The 21,276-nt window shown below is 42.0% G+C and overlaps 2 protein-coding genes and 1 long non-coding RNA gene across 9 annotated transcripts; 1 reads left to right on the forward strand and 2 right to left on the reverse strand.

The window, feature by feature from the left end:
- Window positions 1-5,383: 5,383 nt before the first annotated feature.
- LOC112576203 lies at window positions 5,384-11,795 on the reverse strand. Of its 7 annotated transcripts, none has more exons than XM_025258493.1 (6): window positions 11,659-11,795; window positions 8,549-9,311; window positions 8,149-8,333; window positions 7,473-7,934; window positions 6,950-7,311; window positions 5,384-6,724 (listed from the first exon to the last, which is right to left on the reverse strand). In XM_025258493.1, the coding sequence occupies exons 2-6, from the start codon at window positions 9,287-9,289 to the stop codon at window positions 6,351-6,353; spliced, it is 2,124 nt and encodes a 707-aa protein (XP_025114278.1). In that variant the 5' UTR covers window positions 9,290-9,311; window positions 11,659-11,795; the 3' UTR covers window positions 5,384-6,350. The 7 variants fall into 7 exon arrangements, with proteins under 7 accessions (XP_025114278.1, XP_025114272.1, XP_025114274.1 ...); XM_025258487.1 differs by having other exon boundaries at window positions 8,128-8,333; XM_025258489.1 differs by lacking the exon at window positions 11,659-11,795 and adding an exon at window positions 10,594-10,722 and having other exon boundaries at window positions 8,128-8,333.
- On the forward strand, window positions 11,104-14,582 carry LOC112576208. The gene is made up of 4 exons (XR_003101782.1): window positions 11,104-11,219; window positions 11,682-11,825; window positions 12,479-12,527; window positions 14,448-14,582. It is a non-coding gene; the product is annotated as an uncharacterized LOC112576208 (long non-coding RNA).
- Window positions 11,692-19,914, reverse strand: LOC112576205. The gene is made up of 8 exons (XM_025258496.1): window positions 19,073-19,914; window positions 18,186-18,274; window positions 16,617-17,378; window positions 16,180-16,385; window positions 15,472-15,933; window positions 14,947-15,308; window positions 12,613-14,689; window positions 11,692-11,823 (listed from the first exon to the last, which is right to left on the reverse strand). The coding sequence occupies exons 3-7, from the start codon at window positions 17,355-17,357 to the stop codon at window positions 14,340-14,342; spliced, it is 2,121 nt and encodes a 706-aa protein (XP_025114281.1). The 5' UTR covers window positions 17,358-17,378; window positions 18,186-18,274; window positions 19,073-19,914; the 3' UTR covers window positions 11,692-11,823; window positions 12,613-14,339.
- Between the last annotated feature and the right edge of the window lie 1,362 nt (window positions 19,915-21,276).

The raw sequence follows: 21,276 nt of genomic DNA on the forward strand, positions 1-21,276 counted from the left end.
CGTCCTTCCCCCAATACGTATCATAGTACTTTAATAACAGAGTTAAGTCTAGCATCACACTTAACAATGCTTATTAGAATTTAATAACAGAGGAAGCCTAATATCATGTGCTACGACACAATACTTAACTGGTACTTATATCACTGAATTAATAACATCAGTAGCAGAAAAATACTAAACATTAATAGCAGTCTGGTATATAAACTGTAAAAGTAATGCAAAATCTCTATAGTAAAAAAATGTATACTTGCTAGTGAGAGATCCAGTATATATTTGGACTAGATTGTGAAAAAAATGTGTTTTCTACTGTATTGCATCGTCTTGTATAATTATCTTGGCGTGATGGTGTACATGGGTACAACATTCACAAGATTGATTTTGTCACAGCTAAGTCGTATATAAAGCGTGAGAAAATTCCGTAAAACCAACAACATTCAGTAACTACACTATGTGTCGAGAAGACAATGTATCAATGTGGCAAGCAAATAAAATCTTTAGTTCTCTTTCTCTCTCCCTCCCTCTCTGATATTCATGACAAGACATTAATACACATACTGAAGACTAGTGGGGCATATCATACCCACCGCAAGAAGTGAGAGCGAGAGATGAAAGCATTTAAAGCCGCCCCTGAGCTCAACTAATATGTGCGATCCCACTTCTGCTTCTACTCGTCTTTGAGAGTTGTCCTTCCTGCTCTTTGAGAGTTGTCCTTCCCGCTCTTTGAGAGTTGTCCTTCCTGCTGTTCGCCCAGAATACTCTCAGGTATGTCAATATGAGTGACACTGATAACGGCCTGTTTTAGTCTGGACCCTGAGGTCTCCAAAGAATCTCGACTCTTTAGACAGTGTCACCACTGTGTTGCAATCGACTACATGTGCAGCAATTTCCTGTTCTCTTCAGAGCACTCTTCCGGTTTCTAAGCCTTCGTGATATATCTCTCCCTGTGTTTGCATGTGATTGTGGGTGTGGATGTAGGTGTGGGTGTGGGTGTGGGTGTGTGAGTTGATATGCTAGTGAGTGAGTGGGAAGTTTCAGTCTCTAATACTCTGCTGTGCTTACGTCCTACTGTTCAGTAAAGTGCTGAGCTGAAACTATTACTACTGAGCAGCTATGATCACACAGTTTAATTGCCACTATACAGGGTTTTACAGAGCACTATCTTTAATTTATTATTAGAACATTACTCTAAGATTGCGCCATCTTCTTTCTAGGAATTTAAGAGTAGGCGGTCTTACATATAGTTTAGCAAATTAAAATAAATCATATAAGGAAGTCTTCTCAAGATTTAACATGCATAAAACATTGATGTTTCTTATTAAGGTATGGATTGTCTTATCATAATGTTAGTCATCTGGCTGACCTTTATGTATTTCTTATTATTTTGCGTATTTGTAGTTTTTTTTTTTTCTATGCACAACTCATCAAATTTGAAAGACATGCTACTGACAGCAGCAGAGTCTGATATAAGACTTGCTGACATGTCACTGCAATATAGGTAGAGGCTAGGTTTTGGTGTGTGGACTTGAAAACCTCAGGACACAGATTCACGCCAAACAAAGGAATAATTGTGTGCAACATCTTGACAGCAGCAGCTGCAGCACATGCATCGGCAAAACGATGGCCGTGTCACGGAGAACTTGAGCTCTGACTGAGCTCTTGGTAACCGCCAACATTTCTTTAAACACTGCTTTCCTATCATTGTCAGATACTGTCACCTAAATCTCAATAAACTCTCTAGACACAAACACAGAGTCTGGAATTGATGAAGTGTTTGCTGTGGTTGGGTAGAAAGAAGCTGGCAACTCCCAGATACTCTGTAACTGCATTACACTTTGTCTTGCAGTCCTGTTTCTATTCCTTCACAGCTGACCGAGCCAAAAAATGAGAGATGACATAAGACTGTTGCACATCTCTGTCCATCCCTTTCTGTGTAGCCAAGAACTGTAACTCTTTTATTTCCTGTTTTCCTCCTAGACCTGCAACATTTTCCTTTTCTGCTAAAACCAAAAATTAATAATTAAGACCTTCATATCTCATACTAAACTGTTTTGCTCTGCGTGCGATTGTCGTATTTTAAAAACTGTCTTGAAGCTGAAAGCGTTCGGTAGACGCATTTTTTCTGTGTGGATAGGGCTACGATCTATTCCCCCCCCACACACACACACACTTTTTTTTTTCTGAACCGTGCGACATATTCCACGTCTTGATGCGATTAGTGTGTGTTGCCTTTTTAAATCTTTGGTTGTTATTCACGTTTTTATTTGCATATTATATATTGTTCTGCTCAGCTTGTCTTTTCCTATTTTGTTTTTGTTTTGTTTTTTTCACATTGATTTGTTCTTGTTTAGGTTTCAAGTTCTAGATTGACTTATTCTTGTTTTCTGATCAGATATTTTTAGATATTCAGCCAGCTTATTTGCATACTAATCATCATCATCTGCAACAGAAGCATCTTAAGAACACTGAGCTTTGAATATTTCTATTGTTGTATGATACTTTTAATGGTTTGTTTTGTGACTATTTTTTATTACACAGATGTATAGAATGCACACATGTAGTACATTATATACGTACATACGCACAACATATATTGGATTAAATTGGTACGGTCATTTAACAGTATATGCCTCAGCAAAACAGGACAGTCATGGTAATGTACGCAAGGTCCTTTTCTTTCCTAGATCCCCTCCCATGCACATACACACATGTATATATGTTTAAGCTCCCCCCCCCAAAAAAAAACAACCATGTACATACATGTAATAAAGCTTAACAAAATTCTTGCTTCCAGTGTTTGCTTTAGCATGTGTTAGCCTTGCAGGCCATCTTTTGCCCTTGTAACACACTATACAATAGGTTATATTAGATATGATTTGCTTAGTAGCAGCCAGCTGAACAAATTTTCTGCTAATGAGTATACAAATAAATCACAACAACATCAAGTCTTAAAGTATGTAACCATTCTAATTTTGCAAGTAGCTAACACAAAAATTAAAATGATATCGAAGGCAAAGAATCATTTTGCTCAAGTAAACAGTAATGTTCAGCAATGAAAATCTTTTAATTTGATATTTCTTGTTTTTTTGACAAGTACAATACCTTTTCAATTGCAAGTATATGTATAAGTGTCTATATATAAGAATTTGAAAAAAATTCTGACTTTGATTAGTGGGTCAAAGGTTCACAAGCTGGAATGTAATGTTGCTGTTTACTTGCAACATTTTCTTGTTGACTAGGACAAGCCATAACTGAGAAAGATTAGATATCTAAGATCATGTCTCAAGATTTTCATATAAAAGCTGTAGATGATATATGTGAACTGAATTATTAGTGAGCTGGGAGAAAAAAAATTATCAGTATTTGGAAAGATTACTGTGATTAAATCAGAGAAAGAATTGTTTTTTCTTTCTGTGGGGAGGAAAACATAACAGAATCAAGAAATCAGTAGTCTGTAAACCTTTCAAGGATGAAGAGCTTATAATGTGTGACATTTAATCCTTTCTATCAACAATGATGCTCAGCTGCTTAAAAAAAAATTGACCAAGACAACACCACAGCAAATATTCTCTCAACTATTTATCATATACTTTAAAACATCAGAAAGTTTTAGGACAAGTATGCCAATTTTATTATGCAAAGAGTTCAGAATCTTTATGGGGAAGATGTGTCTAAGCACTATAAAAATTTATCTAATAAGTGTCTTTCAAAAACTTCTAAAGAGTTTGTGCGAATTATATACACTACAATAGGAATATAACCAGAGATCGGAGAGTTGCTTATGTCAAAGAATGTGTTAATGAGAATATTATGCAAGTAAAAGACCTTATGAGTGAAACAGGAGATCTTATATTCTTTCAAGAGTTTCAAAGAAAACATCCGCATGTGAAGGGAATAAACTTTCGACTATATGAGGGCATAAATACATGCCTTCAGACAATATAAAAAAAATTAGGATGTTTACTGACTAGAAAGGAACAAACTCCTAATGGTATTATAAGGCCATTCATTGTCAAAGGCAACCAAGCTGTAACATTATTACTCTTACAAAACTCATCCCAGCCCACAGCAGCTTCTATGTAGAATCTTAAATTTTATTATCTAGATTGGAAAACAGTTTTTATGTTGTGCTATAAAACTACCTTAACCCACAGTTAAGATGGTTCCAAATGAGATAATTGCACTTCGGGCAATAGCCGAGTTGTTAGTGTACTGGCGTTTGAGCCCAGGGTGGTTCAATACCCGTGTGGCGCAGCAAGCTATTCTCCCCAACCCCCCAAGTTGACCCGGCTGTCGGGCTTAGATACCTGACTCTACAGAGGATTGGGGAAGCAAGTGAGGGACGTACAACTGGCCCCGAGAAAAGTAACCAACACTCTTGTCTGTGCATTTGTTTTATCCAGATTTGATTACTACAGCTCCTTGCTTGCTGACTGCCCTGTATACCTTCTTCACAAACTCCAGAAAGTACAGACCTCTGCTGTACGTCTGGTGCTTAGAGCTAGGAAACGGGACCACGCCACCCTTCTCTTTCGTTTTCTACCCTGGCTTCCCATCCGTTCTGACATCCAGTACAAACTGTCCGTGCTGTGTTTTAATTTCTTTGCTGGCTCCTGCCCTGATTATTTCTCTGAACTTCTTTCCTTACATCCCAGCTAGACAACTCCGCTCGTCATATGATCGTCTCCTTACTCTTCCTGTCACCAACACAACAATATATGGCCACAGGATGTTTAGTTATTGTGCAGCCAAACAATGAAACTCTCTCCCTTTCCATTTCCGCCACCTACCCGCTATTGAATCATTTGAACATGCACTGAAAACACATCTTCCGTAAACATTACTCCTAACAAGCTTTCCCATAATGCTAGTCCATTTTCACACCCTTCTTTTTGCAATATCTTGTTATTGTCAGCTCTTGTTCTTGCTATTTGGTTCCTCTTTGTGTTTTCTGTATTTGATTTTATTCTTCGTTACTACTGATGTTTATTCTTTTATAGTTCATATGTTATTTGTTTTCCTGTCCCTCGTATGCTGTTCATCTTTCGTTCTTGTTCTTAAGCGCTAAGAGCATGCTCCTTAGGAGTGTGAGTATGCGCTTTACAAATTTTGCACATATTATTATTAACTGTTTCTTCGTGTATACAAAGTTTATAAACGTTTATGTGTTGCGTATTTGTCTGGTATGAACAAAGGAGTATCAGGTATCTGCTATCTATTTAGCGCTATTTTGACAATATTATCCTTTATCTACATCTATTTACATCTATGTGTTTCTGTGTGTTTGTTTGTGCACAGGTGTGTGTGAGCGAAAATGCATGCATGTGCAGAAGTCTATAAGATATATCAGCAGTGAGTGAAAGAAAGAGAGAAACAGACACACATATTTTGGCTTTGAGGTATTTACATTGTTATTTATTTTTACACGCAGTTTTACAAGGCAGCAGAAGAGTACAGTGTACAACTGTCGATAATGAGCAGATCCTGCACAGGACGACCAGTCCCTTCCTTTATGTTCTTTATTCAGTTTTTCCTCTAGCTAACTCAGTCGACCACCCTCCAAGGCACTTTGCAGGACAGTCCGACAGAATGTCATTCCAGGTCACGACCAGAAGCAGACCAGCTTACACTGATAGACTGTTTCAAATAGAAGTTCCTGGTGTCCTGCGAGGGTAGTGACCATAATTCGTACACAGTCAAAGCTCATGAAAAGTCATTGGTTTTATGTTCCTTGTGTGAGACCTCGAGCAGCCTCCTCCGACGCTTGCTTCTGAATGCCGGAATTCTCCTCTTAGTATAAGTAAGAACATCCGGTTATTTCAATACAAAGGGCTCGTACAGCTTGTACTAAGTAGTAACCCTGATGTTATGGCTGATGGCTGTGGAGGGTTTCACACGTGATATACTCCATAAAAGATGTACGACACTATTAGTAGGGAACATCCGTGATGGACGCCTACTGTCGAGTGACAGAAAGCTCCATTTGCTTAGCCAGCAATTCTGCTATCTTTCATCTATTATACGGCGCTTCCATAACTTGTTCAATAACTTCGATAACTTTTTTGATAGTCTAGCACGAGAGGCTATATCATGTGATGCGGAACCAACATTGAAGAGGGATTTGTTCATGTTGAAGTTTTGCATCACGTGATCTGCCCCTCTTGCCAGACTCTGTCAAAAACCTTTTTAAAGTCTTTGACGCTGTAATATATGAATCCTGCATCATATCTACGCTGTGATATTACAGAGGTAATGAAGCAAAGCTGAGTACGATGTCATTATCTTCCTAGGATGTTCATGTTACATGAGTACAATTTTGTCTCTTTCACCGTCATCACTACTGTCCTGAAAAATCAACGTGTGCAGACAGCAGAACTAGTGCCGTTAGGGAAGACAATCACAAGCTGTGACGTACACCGGGACATATTGAGAAGTCGGACAGACCCACCACCAGTCTGTAAACACACAACGACTTTTCTCTCAAGACCACGAACACGATCTCCACCCGCCGCCCACACTACGTCACTGCGGGCCATGGCCACGTCTTCCGTGTCATCATCCGTCATCACCTGAACTGGAATACCCGCTGATATCAGCCCCGTCACCATACCCGAGTAGGCAGAAGGGTCGTCAAGCGACAACACCAGCACATCTCTCCACTGCAAGCCGGGTGGGGTTGCATCGCCGCCGTTTGGAATGACGGTCGTGGATGATGTCTGGGCCTTCACTGTCAACATTCGTTTGAGTGTTCTTTTGTTATATATCAAAGACAAACTAGCAGTTAAATAAATGTGCTAAAACATTATTAACGTCTTTAATCTGTTATTTTGTGTGTGTGTGTGTCTGTCAATAGTAATGGCTTGCTTGGTATTTTCATTTTTACTTAGTTGTTATTTTGCAAGTGACACTCGTTTTAAAATTGTATCTCACAGGTGACAAGACCTTCACCTACCAGGAACACCAATACACAGACTGTGTAGAAAGCTGCCCACCTCACGACCACAAGCGACACATTCGTTTGGCGATTCACCTGAGTGACCATCACCTTCGTGATACAGTCGCTTGACTGGCGGGCCGTCTGTGTGGTCGGGCACACCCCGCTCACTGTACTCGTGGACAGTGCGGTCCCCGGTGATTTCGTTGTCCTGCTCCACCTCCCTGACGACAGCCGGCGGAAAGCGGAGAGGTCTGGTCAAGTATTCCACTTGCCAGCCGGGGGGAATATTTTTATGATAACAATTTGCTGCCCAAAGATGGAGACGAGGGACCTGTCCCAGCTTCGCTTCGAAGACGGCAGGGAAGACTTTCTCTGAGCTGTCACACACAGAAGTGTTAAAGAATATAGACACGAGTTGAACAGAGTACTGTCTTTATCTGATGGCAAAAGAAGGCGCCACCTTTCTTGACAAACATGTCAGGGATTATTAAGAAAAACTGCCATCTACATGTTTATCAAAACAGTCTGTAATACTTACCTTCCCTTATAGCCAGCTTCATCAGCGATGATGTACAATGATCCTTCTTTAACTGCCTGTAACAAGTCACTCACAGCCTGCAACACATCGTCCTCACGTGTAAAATCATACTGCAAGAGCCAAAGCTGACCAGGTGTCACCTCCTCTGTCTTCAGCAGATGATACAGCATGCAGCATACTGCACGACTCCACCTGCCTGTACTCACAATCATGACCACGTGGCCACATCTCAGCCATTGTCTCCCCTTCAGCAGCAGCAGCACACTTTTGCCGGTGCCCGGTGGTCCGGACAGAAACAGTCTGGGAGGACCCGTGTTGAGCAGGTCAACTTGTTCCGGGAAGAGTGTTATTAGTGTACTGTAGCACTCACCCGTCAACGACACGGCCTGGTGTAGAGTCTTGAGACTGAGACGGGGTGGACTTGTGCATGGAACAGTCACTGATGTCGCCGGACCACAGAACCTGCAACAATCGGTTTCATCATTAAGTAATTATTAAAGGATGCTGTGAATAAGTACCAGAAGTGTTTACTTACTGCTGACACCACGCCACAGCTGGCGTTGCCTTATCTCCAGAAATTATTCAAAAACTGTATAAAACATTAACATTTTAAAATAAAACAACTAAAGGACGCCATAGCCTTCATATTGCTCGCCTGGCTACTAATGTTCTGTACAAGGCACTGGTCATTAGAATGTCAGCCCCATCCCCAGCCACACGGCGCTGCCACCAGTTCCCGAGTTCCATCAGCACGTGACTGCTAACGTCCCAAGGTGTCTTGGAGTCAGACAGGTGATCAGAGAAGAGACACAGATCAGTGATGTCGGCAGGATCTGCTGTTCCCAGACACCGACACAGGGCCTGTATGATATAAGGTGATATAAGGAAACGATCCGAACAGGTACCTGACAGTTTTAGAAACATGTGAATGAGAAGAAATAATATCTTTTGTCTCAGTTTACTTAAGAGTGTTCCGAAATAGAAGACAAATAATCGCTTCACTATGTTTTGTTCGTCGCTGCAACGTTGAATACATTAAAAAAAAATTTATCAGAAAATATTGTTTACGGCCTTACCTGAGTCAGGTGGGTGTCGCCACTGACAGCTTGCTGCAGCTGATGAGCTGTGAGGTTCGGAAATGCAAAGGTTCTGGTGATTCGCAGACCGGAAGCGATGTCGGACACAAGGTGTGACAACATGGCCTCTGCCTTGTCCAGCTGTGTAACGGCCTGTTTTACTTTCTTTCTGATAGTTTCATTCGTAACTTCCTGTGACATGTTGAGGGCCTTAACATTGTCACCACAAGCCTTGACCTCACACACTACCAGTCCGTACTGTCGGTGAATCAGAAGCACATCAAAGTCTCCACGTTTCCAGTTCCGTGGTAGAGCAGGTGGTAAGTTGGCGGGTAGGGGTAGCTGTGCAGCCGCAGCAGCGTAACAAGGTTCCCCCAGGTACTGTCCGAACTGAAGCTGGGTCATTCCGACTAAAACTTCTCCGTTCTGTTCCGCCATTTTCTGTACACAAACCAGCACCCGCTGCATGGCTGCATCGTCTCTGATGTCACTGTCATGAATTAGAGGAAGCTGAGGAATTGATGGACGACCGGAAGCGGATGGATTCACCTTATGGCGGTTGATTTGACCAGCTTGTCCAATTGCTGACTGAAAAACAAAAATGTTCTGACCAGCAGTCGGGTGTCTAGTCATTGGCACGCGGTTGAAGTAGACAGGAGGCAGGAAGTAGGCGCGAGAGTCGAGTTCAGGGAAGGCGTCCTCAACCCACTGCAACCAGAATGCCTGGGCTTCTGCGGTCATGGTTGTCTGTTCTTTGAGACACCTTCACAGATGAGATAGAGCTAGATTTTGATCGATGTTATCATTCTATTGCTACTGATTTTGTTGCTAATTGTGTTACTTTTTCCTCACTAGATGATATTTATCACTTAACTCTATCAGTGGAACTAAATCGAATCCATTTAAGAAATGCCAGCAAAATGTCTTCCACACGGAATTTGCGAAAAGCATATCAGTCTATGTCAGCTCATTCCTACCTAAGAGTATTCAGTGAAGTGAGTTAAAATCCGTGAGATGGTATTTTGAGGAAACGAAAATCACAAGTGGACTGAGGTTTGAAGTGGATCATATCACCATGACACCATCCAGAGCTTCTCGGCGGCGGGAAGGAAACAGGGTGACTAAGTGTAAGGCCAGCATCACACGCTTAGACGCACTACGTGTCATAGAACTTATTTCTCAGAAATAATAATATCATTATCAGAAGAGTATTAACATTAAATAGTCGGGTATATAAACTTCGAAAATCGCTATGGTACAAAAAATGGATATTAGCAAGACATTTAGTATATTTGTGCTAGAGTCTGAAAAAAAAATTGTTTTCCACAGCGTTACATTGTATTGCATAATTATCTTGAAAGTGTAATTAGTGCCATACATAGTTTTACATAAATGCAACATTCCCGTAAAACCAAAAGCATTCAGAAACTACACCAGGGGTCGAAAAGTAATTCGGTAATTACAAAAGTAACACCTATATATATATATCTCAGTAAACTGGCATATACGTGTTTAGAAATGAAACAGACATCGTGTAGTCGTCAATGTCACATCATGATGCTATGTCATGACAGCCAACAAGAAAGAATGGAACTTAAGTTGGGTGCTGGTGTACAGGAGACAGTCGCAAGACTACAGTGGGTGTCCGGGGTGCGGAGGAGCCACTTGTCCGGGCAGATAGTCGTCACGGGAGACAATCACGTTAGGTCGGAGACAGGGACGTGAGATGGAGCCGAAGGGAGGTAGCGGTGTTGTTACTACATTTAGAATTATACAGGTTCACACACCCGACGACGTACGTTACATTTCTCTCCATGCCACTCACACGAGGACCACCCGCCACTCACACCACATCGCTATTATTAGCACGATACGTGTTGATATTATCGAATGGACGATGCCAGCTGACACAAAGGCATTGAAATTACTGATTACCGCTAGATGTTGTGATGATAACCTGCGAGTTGTGACCTGTTGTTCAGATGATCATTGGATCCAGACGATATCAATTCACTTGGGTGCCAAAAGAAGCTGTCAAAACTAACCTCTACTGTTTGCCAACTTCATCCACGGTGGCGTGTACTGCTCCTGATTTTATCGCCTGCAACATGTCACTCCGGCCTGTGTGCAAAATCGTAGAGCTAGCTGGTCAGCTGTCATCCCATCTGTCTGCAGCCAGCGATACATCTGTCGCATGCTGCATGACTAGCAGCCCTAACTCACAATGGTGGCCGCATCTCAGCCATTCTCTTCCCTACAGCACCAGTTTCTACATGTGTCTACCTGTTTTAGAGTTTCTACCTGTGTCTGGTGGTTAGGATAAAAATAGAGTCTAGGAGGCACCGGCTGAGCAGGTCGACTTGTTCTGGGAACAGTGCTAATAGTGTTGTAGAACCACGGATGTGTACAGGTGGACTGCTGTCTGTTTGCCGAGACCAACGCTTAGCCGCTTGCCTCTTCTCTGCTGTTAGTCTCGGCGAGCCTAAGCAATAAATGTGACTAAACCTGAAGCTTTGTTCACACCTGCCTCGTTTTAGTAGTTAACTTGGGGGGGGGGGAGAGAAAAATCATCTGCCAGCAGTCCAGTAATATAAGTTCGTGGTAGAACAGGAGTGGGCAAAGTACAGCCAGCGGACCTCTTTGGACCGGCCCGTCTGCCAAAATGTGAACTGTACTTGTTTTCATTTTGTTCAGCCTATGTTAATTTGATTAAAATTTTATTTACCAAATACAACAGCGTTAGAAATCGGCAGTCCATAACATTCTAACACAGGCAAGGTTCAAAACTAACAAATAACACGGCATGTCATGACTGATATGGAGTCGTTTGTGTCATTCTTTTTTTAAGTCCGGTATGAAATGCATCTCATTAACATGTCCACACGGAAACAGTGAGACACAAGAGCAGTCGAGAGTTCCTTTTGTTAAAGTGTATGAATTTGATCTAGGACAGTCATTATTAAGACAAAGTTTTTTCCAAAGTATTTTTTAAATGTTATAATGAATTCAAGTCTTCGTTATAAAATAACAAGACACTATATCCGAGTGTAATGATGCAAAATACATCACATAGTAGCTGAGGTAAAACTGACAAACAAAAACTAGCTAACCTGCTACTAATGTCTTGTACAAGGCACTGGTCATGTGACTGTCAGCCCCAGCCACACGGCGCTGCCACCAGTTCCAGAGTTCTTGGGGTCAGACAGGGGATCAGAGAAGAGACACAGACCAGTGATGTCGGCAGGATCTGTTGTTCCCAGACACCGACACAGGGCCTGTAAGATAACCACGTAAGCTGTTAAATTAGCAGTGAAATTAATTACTAAATTTCTATTTTGACATATAATAATTTTTTTTTGCATTTTGGCTTGTTTATATAGAAAGATGAAGAGAGTGAATTTTAACATAAAGTTTACTGAAGAAATGTTTTAGCACACACTCTGTTTATTCCTTCCTTTTTTTCTTTTTTTTTTAAGCTCTTTGCTTGGAAGGACACATTTGTTTTTAGTAGGTCAGAAAGCTTATTATTTGAACATAACTTTTGAACTTCAAGATCGTTTTTTTTTTTTTAGTTATCAGACACTGATTATTTGTTGTTGTTGTTGTTGTTGTTGTTGTTGTTGTTGTTGTTGATCTAGTTATCCACTATCACTGACTCATTGCTTATATTGTTTTCCGATTAGATATTTTTAGATGTTCAGTGAACATACTTGCATAGTATTATTAATATTGTATGATACAAGCAGGAGAATCCTCCTCCTCCTCCTCCTCCTCCTCATCATCATCATCATCATCATCATCATCATCATCAAACAGCAGCTAAATCTTATTATTAAGAGCACTTAACGCTGAATATTTCTTCTGTCATACACTGCTTCTAATGGCTTTAATTAGTTTTGTGACTATTTATTATTATTGTTTATTCGACAGTATCCTGAAATAAATCAAGACGTGGATTCATCAGAAATCAAAAGAGCAAGTAGGTAAATCTCTTGACAGCGTCTCCTCCAACTAACAACAAAATCAAAAGCGATCACAAATATCACTACTGACAAACAACTTACCTTTCAGCACCTATAAGAGTCAAGCATCACCTGGCATTAGCTGACACAGAGCAACAGCGGCTTCCCTGTGGCAGCAGGAAAATCCGTCGTGGCGAGGACGAACCACGGGTCTGTCGTAACAGCCGGCTGACGAAGACAGTTTCATCTTTCGAACTTTTTCCGCATCACGTGGCCTCAGTGTACTGTGTCTCCCTCTCTGAAACTGGGAATGACGGGTAGATAGGTTGGCGTGACATATTCCGGTGGTATTTTACGGCAAAGAGGCAAGAGAGATTTTATAGATCCAAACCCGGACGCCATTTTTTCTTTGAACGGACTTTTGCGACGCATGCGCACAACGACTTTTAATTTGGCTTTCATGATGTCAACAAAAACACAATGCCTCAGATAGTTTAACTGGTAAATGTGATCGTCGAAGTTGATATAGCGAGTTGGTTTTCAGTGCAAGCGTTCATTATTTGACCTGTATTCTAGTTTTTCTAAATTTTTCTTTCATTTACACTGCATTCTGGGGTATTTGTGCGTGTATACTTTAATGTGCTAGGTTAATATAACAGCTGACCGACTTGCTTGTATGTGCGCTCGCATACCTGTATGCACACACATCTTATAGACTGGCACACGCAAACACACACCCTGAACGAATTAACAAGGCTTCAGGTCTACAGAAAGCCGTTGGATTTTCTAAGAAAAGTGAATTTTTTTATGTTTTCTTTCCAACAGCTTCCTCTTCTGAAAAGTCTGTCAGGAAAACTTCGTGCTAGCATTTCATGACTGAGAGAACACCTGTTGTCTCCCCTTTATAACCACGATGTACATGATGTTAGATGTACAGGTTTTTAGCACACACACACACACACACACACACATGCGTGTATACAAGCCTGTTTTGCTACACATTTATTAATAAAATCGTGTACATCGAAAGTACTTGGTGACATCTGCTCTCTGATATCGGTACAAAGAATCCACCTCTAACATTCTTAAAGCACAATCGGTACTATATACAAAAGGCTTTATTAAACTTGTATTTAGAAGCAGACCTGATATTGTAACTGATGGCTGTGGAGGGTTTCGCGCGTGATATTCTCCAAAAGGATGTTGTACGACACTAGTGGTAGGGCCCACCCTTGATGGATACTTACTGTCAAAGAAAAGTCCTATTTAGTCAGCCAGCAATGCTGAACTATTATACAACGCTTCGGTGACTTGGACAAGACCCTCTTTGATTACGAATTTCCGCATCACATGCCACAGCCTTTCGTGATAGACTTTATCAAAAACCTTTTTGAAGTCTTTGATGTTGTAAATTATGTGCACAATTATATTACACGCAGTCGGGTTGTGATTCACAGCATTCTCAGCAGCCAGTGCGTTTGGTGGATGTCCCAGGTTCAACAACCACACACACACACGTTCTCGGCACTTCCTGCTCATTATTCTCTGACAGTCATCTACCCTGCTATAGATGCTCAACGCTCAGATATGTCGACGATGCCATTCCTTGATTGAATCCCGCTGCTGAACATCTTGATTCTCGCTGTTCTGTGGCCAATTACATATCAGGTTCATACGCATTTTAATTACAGAGCATTCTAAAACTGTGTCGCTTTACGAGTGGTAAGATGGCGCCTAGACGGGTTCAAACAGAGCCAGACAGATGTTGGTTTAAGAAAGCAAGAAACAAATTAGAACAAGCAACATGACTAGTGTGTTAGTTCAGGCTTCTAGTTGTTAGGGAAGACAATCACAAGCTGTGACGTACACCGGGACATATTGAGAAGTCGGACAGACCCACCACCAGTCTGTAAACACACAACGACTTTTCTCTCCAGACCACGAACACGATCTCCACCCGCCGCCCACACCACGTCACTGCGGGCCATGGCCACGTTTTCCATGTCATCATCCGTCATCACCTGAACTGGAATACCCGCTGCTATCAGCCCCGTCACCATACCCGAGTCGGCAGTTGGGTCGTCAAGAGACAACACCAGCACATCTCTCCACTGCAAGCCGGGTGGGGTTGCATTGTCACCGCTTGGAATGACGGTAGTGGATGATGTCGTGGACTTCACTGTCAACATTCGTTTGAGTGTTCTTTTGTCATATATCAAAGACAAAACAGCACGAAGAAAGCAAAATTTATAAAACAAATTAAGTCCATCATTTTGACAGATTAAATATGCTGAGACAGTCTTAACGTCTTTTATTTATGTTGTTTGTATGTGTGTCAATGGTAATGGCTTGCCTGGTATTTTCATTTTTACTTAGTTGTTATTTTGCAAATAACTCTAGTTTAAACATTTTACAGGCGACTGGACCTTCACCTACCAGGAACACCAATACACAGACTGTGTAGGAAGCTGCCCACCTCACGACCACAAGCGACACATTCGTTTGGCGAGGCACCTGAGTGACCATCACCCTTGTGATACAGTCGCTTGACTGGCGGGCCGTCTGTGTGGTCGGGCACACCCCGCTCACTGTACTCGTGGACAGTGCGGTCACCGGTGATTTCGTTGTCCTGCTCCACCTCCCTGACGACAGCCGGCGGAAAGCGGAGAGGTCTGGTCAAGTATTCCACTTGCCAGCCGGGAGGAATATTTTTATGATAACAATTTGCTGCCCAAAGATGGAGACGAGGGACCTGTCCCAGCTTCGCTTCGAAGACGGCAGGGAAGACTTTTTCTGGGCTGCCACAGACAGGAGTGTTAAAGAATATAGACACGAGTTCAACACAATACTGTCTTTATCTAATAGCAATAGAAGGCGCCACCTTTCTTGGCAAACATGTCAGGGATTATTAAAAAAAAAACTGCCATCTACATGTTTATCAAAACAGTCGTTAAGACTTACCTTCCCTTATAGCCAGCTTCATCAGCGAGGATGTACAATGATCCTTCTTTAACTGCCTGTAACATGTCATTCATGGCCTGCAACACATCGTCCTCACGTGTAAAATCATACTGCAAGAGCCAAAGCTGACCAGGTGTCACCTCGTCTGTCTTCAGCAGATGATACAGCATGCAGCATGCTGCACGACTCCACCTGCCTGTACTCACAATCATGACCACGTGGCCACATCTCAGCCATTGTCTCCCCTTCAGCAGCAGCAGCACACTTTTGCCGGTGCCCGGTGGTCCGGACAGGAACAGTCTGGGAGGACCCGTGTTCAGCAGGTCAACTTGTTCCGGGAAGAGTGTTATTAGTGTACTGTAGCACTCCCCCGTCAACGACACGGCCTGGTGTAGAGTCTTGAGACTGAGACGGGGTGGACTGGTGCATGGAACTGTCACAGATGTCGCCGGACCACAGAACCTACAACAATCAGTTTCATCATTAAGTAATTATTAAAGGATGCTGTGAATAAGTACCAGAAGTGTTCACCTACTGCTGACATGTGACATTTCGTTTGGGAATTCAAATGCTTTGACCCACACGTCATTCACAAATATTAATGATGTTCTCTTCTCTCTCTGGTTCGTGACAAATTCACTAAAATTTCTCTTCACAAATATTTCTGACCTTCCAAAGTATAAACACTGCACCCTTCATTTCACTCGCCTAGCTACTAATGTCTTGTACAAGGAACTGGTCAGGAGACTATCAGCCCCAGCCCCAGCCACACGGCGCTGCCACCAGTTCCCGAGTTCCCTCAGCACGTGACTGCTAACGTCCCAAGGTGTCTTGGGGTCAGAGAGGTTATCAGAGCACAGACACAGACCAGTAACATCGGCGAGATCGGTTGTTCCCAGACATTGACAGAGATCCTGTAGAAAATCACATGATATCAAGATACGAATCGAACCCACCGATCCGAACAAGCACCTGAAGTAAATAAAAGAAAATAACATGCAATGTCTTTTGTAAAGTCGCTGCTGATCAATCTCAATTCACTTAAGAGTGTTCAAAATGAGAAAACAATATAATTTGTGTCTCGTTGCGTTACATTAGGTACATCAAAATTTGTTTGTATCAGAAATTAGTGTTTATGGCCTTACCTGAGTCAGGTGGGTGTCGCCACTGACAGCTTGCTGCAGCTGATGAGCTGTGATGTTCGGAAATGCAAAGGTTCTGGTGATTCGCAGACCGGGAGCGATGTCGGACACAAGGTGTGACAACATGGCCTTTGCCTTGTTTAGTTGTTCTACGGCCTGTTTTAGCTTCTTTCTTATTATTTTGTCTACATCATGCTGTGACATGTTGAGTGCCTTCACGTTGTCACCAAAAGCCTTCACCTCACAGGTGACAAGGCCATACTGTCGGTGAATCAGAAGCACATCAAAGTCTCCACGTTTCCATTTCCGCGGTAGAGCAGGTGGTAAGTTGGCGGGTAGGGGGAGCTGTGCAGCTGCAGCAGCGTAACAAGGTTCCCCCAGGTACTGTCCAAACTGAAGCTGGGTCATCCCGACTAAAACTTCTCCGTTCTGTTCCGCCATTTTCTGTACACAAACCAGCACCCGCTGCATGGCAGCATCGTCTCTGATGTCACTGTCATAAACGAGACGAGGTTGAGGAATGGATGGGCCAACGGAAGCGGGTGGATTCACTACATGGCAGTTATATTGTCCAGCCTGTTCAAGTGCTGACTGAAAAACAAAAATGTTCTGACCAGCAGTCGGGTGTCTGGTCATCGGCACGCGGTTGAAGTAGACAGGAGGCAGGAAGTAGGCGCGAGAGTCGAGTTCAGGGAAGGCGGCCTCAACCCACTGCAACCAGAATGTCTGGGCTTGTGCGGTCATGTTACCTGTACCTCTAGAAACCTTCACAGGTGAGATAAAGACTAGATTGTTATCGATGTTATCATTCTGTTGCTACTTATTTTGAGAGATGAGACAGAAACTAAATAGTAATTAATGTTACTACTGAGTATGTTGCTAATTGCGTTAAATTGTGACTAAATGATATTTATCACTTAACTACATCTGGGGAACTAAATCGAATCAGTACAAGAAATGCCAGCAAAATGTCTGTTCCACACGAAATACCCGAAAAGCACGTCAGTATATGCCACTCCATATACCTACCTAAGAGCATTCATAAACTGAGTTTATCATCATTCAGTTGCGTATTATTATTACGCAAAATGCACCTTCACAATCCTATTATTATTATTAAAGACACGTGTGCTGAGGTCACCATGATGTGAATGTACTTGCTTAGTTGATAGTGAGGCAAAGATTTAAACCTTAGTGTCAATGAGACCTGATCTCGCTCTGTTCTCGCTGGCATCTCGTGCAAGGTCGATACACTAGTGACTCAGAACATGCGTACCCATGTCAGTGCTTCTACACAACTGTCAAGATTCACGATGATACCACACGTTTAAAAAAACAGAGAATTTTTAGTCCTAAATAAAAATCATGGGGATGAAATCAAGTGGTAACAGGACAGTTCCAGGATGTTAATAAACTGTTGTTCATACAATGACGGTACAAATATCCATAATTCTACATTTTTATTTTCTGTTTCGTTCGTGGCTTGCAATATTTTCATTTCCTCCTAAATTTCTAAACAATTAAGACCTAAAAATTAATTGCAAATGTGGCACAAAAGTTTGGGGAGCTCACCTGCTTTGGAACCTACGATCGTCTGGCCAGCGCAGATTGTAGCCAGGAACTGTATCTCCGCCAATGTTATTTCCTTTTTCCTCCAAAACCTGTAATATTTTTATTTCTTCCCAAAATTAAAAAAAAAATCATTAAGACCTACATACTCCTTACTCAATTGTTTCGCTGTTCGTGCGACTGTCATATTTCGACAATGTTTTAAAGCTGAAATCACTTGGTCCACGCATTTTACCTGAATGTATCCAAGTGCTACATGTTTATTTTCTTTTTACATACAACATATTCCTTGTCTTGATGACCTTATCATGCTTTTCCTTCATACATCTCTTGTTATTTTTTGCATATTATAGTATATTGTTCTGCTCAACTGGTCTTTTCTTTCAACCTGTCTTTTCTTATTTTGTTTAGCTATAGGACATAGATTTTTGTGTTTAGATATTAAGTTTTCCATTTATTTATTATTGTTGTTTTCTGAATAGATCTTTTTAGATGTTCAGTGAGCATATTTGCATCCTAAGTGTGATATTGTGTGATAAGGCAGCCACATCTTCCTAATCATCTTCGACCTAATATATACATCGTCATCGTCGCCATCATCATTAACCGTAGACAGTAACTCAATCTTTATTTCTGTTTAAGATCACTAAACATTGAATATTTCTTTTGCTGCATAAAAGTAGTAATGATATATTTTCTGACTATTATAATTATTATTAGTTCCTTGGTACTTTGGTATGAATAATGAAAGGGATTTACCAAAAGGCAAATAGATATAATTATTTGACAGCTCTAACCTCATCAAAACCAACAACAATATAAACAACTATCCCTGATATTAACACTTACGAATAATTTACTTTTCAGTATGTATAACAGTCAAGCATCACCTGACATTAGGTGACAGCTCAACGGCTTGAGAGAGCAAGCTCCTGGCAGCAGGAAAATCCGTCCTGGCGAAGACGAACCTCAGGTCTGTCGTTACAGCCGGGTAACAAAAACAGTTTAATCTCTCGAAATTTTTCCGCATCACGTGGTTTCAGTAAATTGTGCCTCCTACCCTGAGACTGGGAATGATGGGGTTGGTAGGGTGGCGTTGGAGATGGACACCACCCTCACATAAAGATGGCCACACGAAAAGGGAGATTTCACACACCCCACAATCATTAAAACAAAAGTTTAAGGGAGAACCTTTACCTATTGTGTTCAACATCTTTAGTCATCACACCGACTGCTGACCAACGCTACTGGTAGAGGGGACATCGCGCCGTCAGCCAATCAGGTAGACATCTCAGCAAACACATATAATCGAGCGACAACAAGATCAGTTGATCAGCCTGTATTTTTGCTCGGTGACTTCAACCGCTGTGATGTCAGTAAGCTGCTCCCCTGTCTCCATCAATACGTCACGTGTCCCACCCGCCTCGACAGAACGCTAGACAGGTGTTTCGGTAATGTGCCGGGTGCTTATGTTTCAAAGTGCCGGCCGCCGCTGGGCAGATCGGACCACAACATTGTTCATCTGCTACCCACATACAGACAGCTCATTAAACGTGAAAAGCCAACAACAATATGTATTAGGACCTGGACAACTGAAGCAACTGAGCTGCTGATCAGAGACTGCCTAGAGGCCACTGACTGGGATTTGTTCTTCACTAGCTGTTGAGCCAACCTGGACTGTCTGGCAGACACAATCACCTCTAACATCACCTTCTGTGAAGAGTATGTCATCCCTACCCTAGCAGATCTGCAGCTATCCGAATAACAAACCATGGCTGGGTAAAGAACTAAAACACTGTCTCAATGAAAAGAAGATAGCTTTTATGGAGGGAGACAAAGAGAAAGTGACAGAAAAGGAGGAGTTCAGAGCAAAGGCTAAAACATCGAGAGTGGAATACAAAAAGAAGGTAGAAAAGTGAGGGAACGCAAGGGAAGCATGGAGGGGCCTGAGCACCATCTCCTCTCTCCCCACTTATACAAATCAAGGGACAGCAGGTGCAGAGGGCTGCTGTGTTCAGGTACCTTGGTACAGTGATCGACGGGTAGCTCTCCTTTAGTGATCACGTGAACCAAGTGTACAAAAAGGCCCAGCAACGGCTGTACCTTCTGAGGAGACTCTGCAGCTTCAGTGTCAGCTCTGGGGTGCTGGAGACTGTGTACAGGTCTCTTGTTGAGAGCATCCTCTCATTCAACATCGCTGCCTGGTATGGTCACCTCCACAGCTGCCACTTTCTGACTTGCACCTTCATGCAGTCAGAAAGATGGCACATAACATCATTTCGGACCTAACGCACCCTCTCCATCCCAACCTCCAGCTGTTGACCTCAGGCAGGCGCTATAAAGTGCCACGTGTACGAAAAGCTGCCTACCAGAGGTCCTTTTGTGCCAGCAGCCATCACCATACGAAACAAAGGCACAAGGACTCATGAGGAATCCAACACAGTCTGAAGAGAAGAGGGTGCTGCATCCATTATCAGCCATCACCTTGTTGAATGAGCGCTCCCTTTCGGACAAACAATAATGTATCTTTACTCCTAACTGTGTGTGTTAAATGTCTGTATGAGTATGTATTCCTGCCCTTGTGAGCAAAAGAAAAATTTCATATGGGCCAGATGGCCTCCTAGAAACTGAATAAAATTTATTTATTAATCAAAAAATTATTTATTTATTATTAATCAAGCACTCATGCCCTCAGACGTGCGTATGTATACAAGCCTGTTCTTCTATTTTCCTCTCTCCCTGTTTTGATGTTTTTTTCCCCTCTTTTGTTGTCCGTCTCGTTCTCTTTCTTGCCTGTCTGTCACTCTCGCACTTTCTTTGAGTGTAATTTTTTTCGTGGCTAATGTGAGTGTTGCCAACTAATGTGATCTTGTAAGTACTGTAAGGTTACTCAACTTGACAACAATATTCAAAACAATAACAAGTTGAGCAGAAAAGATGTATTAACATTTGTTGATGCTCAGCAATATCGTGCTGTATTCCATTAAACATGAAAGTACGCTACACATCACAATGACAACAAAAAACAAAAAGTCCATTTCTTGTGAGTTGCTCCTAAAGATACGAGACAGTCACTGTTTAAGAGGGTCGACAA

This window comes from Pomacea canaliculata, linkage group LG11 (assembly GCF_003073045.1).
Source record: "Pomacea canaliculata isolate SZHN2017 linkage group LG11, ASM307304v1, whole genome shotgun sequence".
NCBI lineage: Eukaryota > Metazoa > Mollusca > Gastropoda > Architaenioglossa > Ampullariidae > Pomacea > Pomacea canaliculata.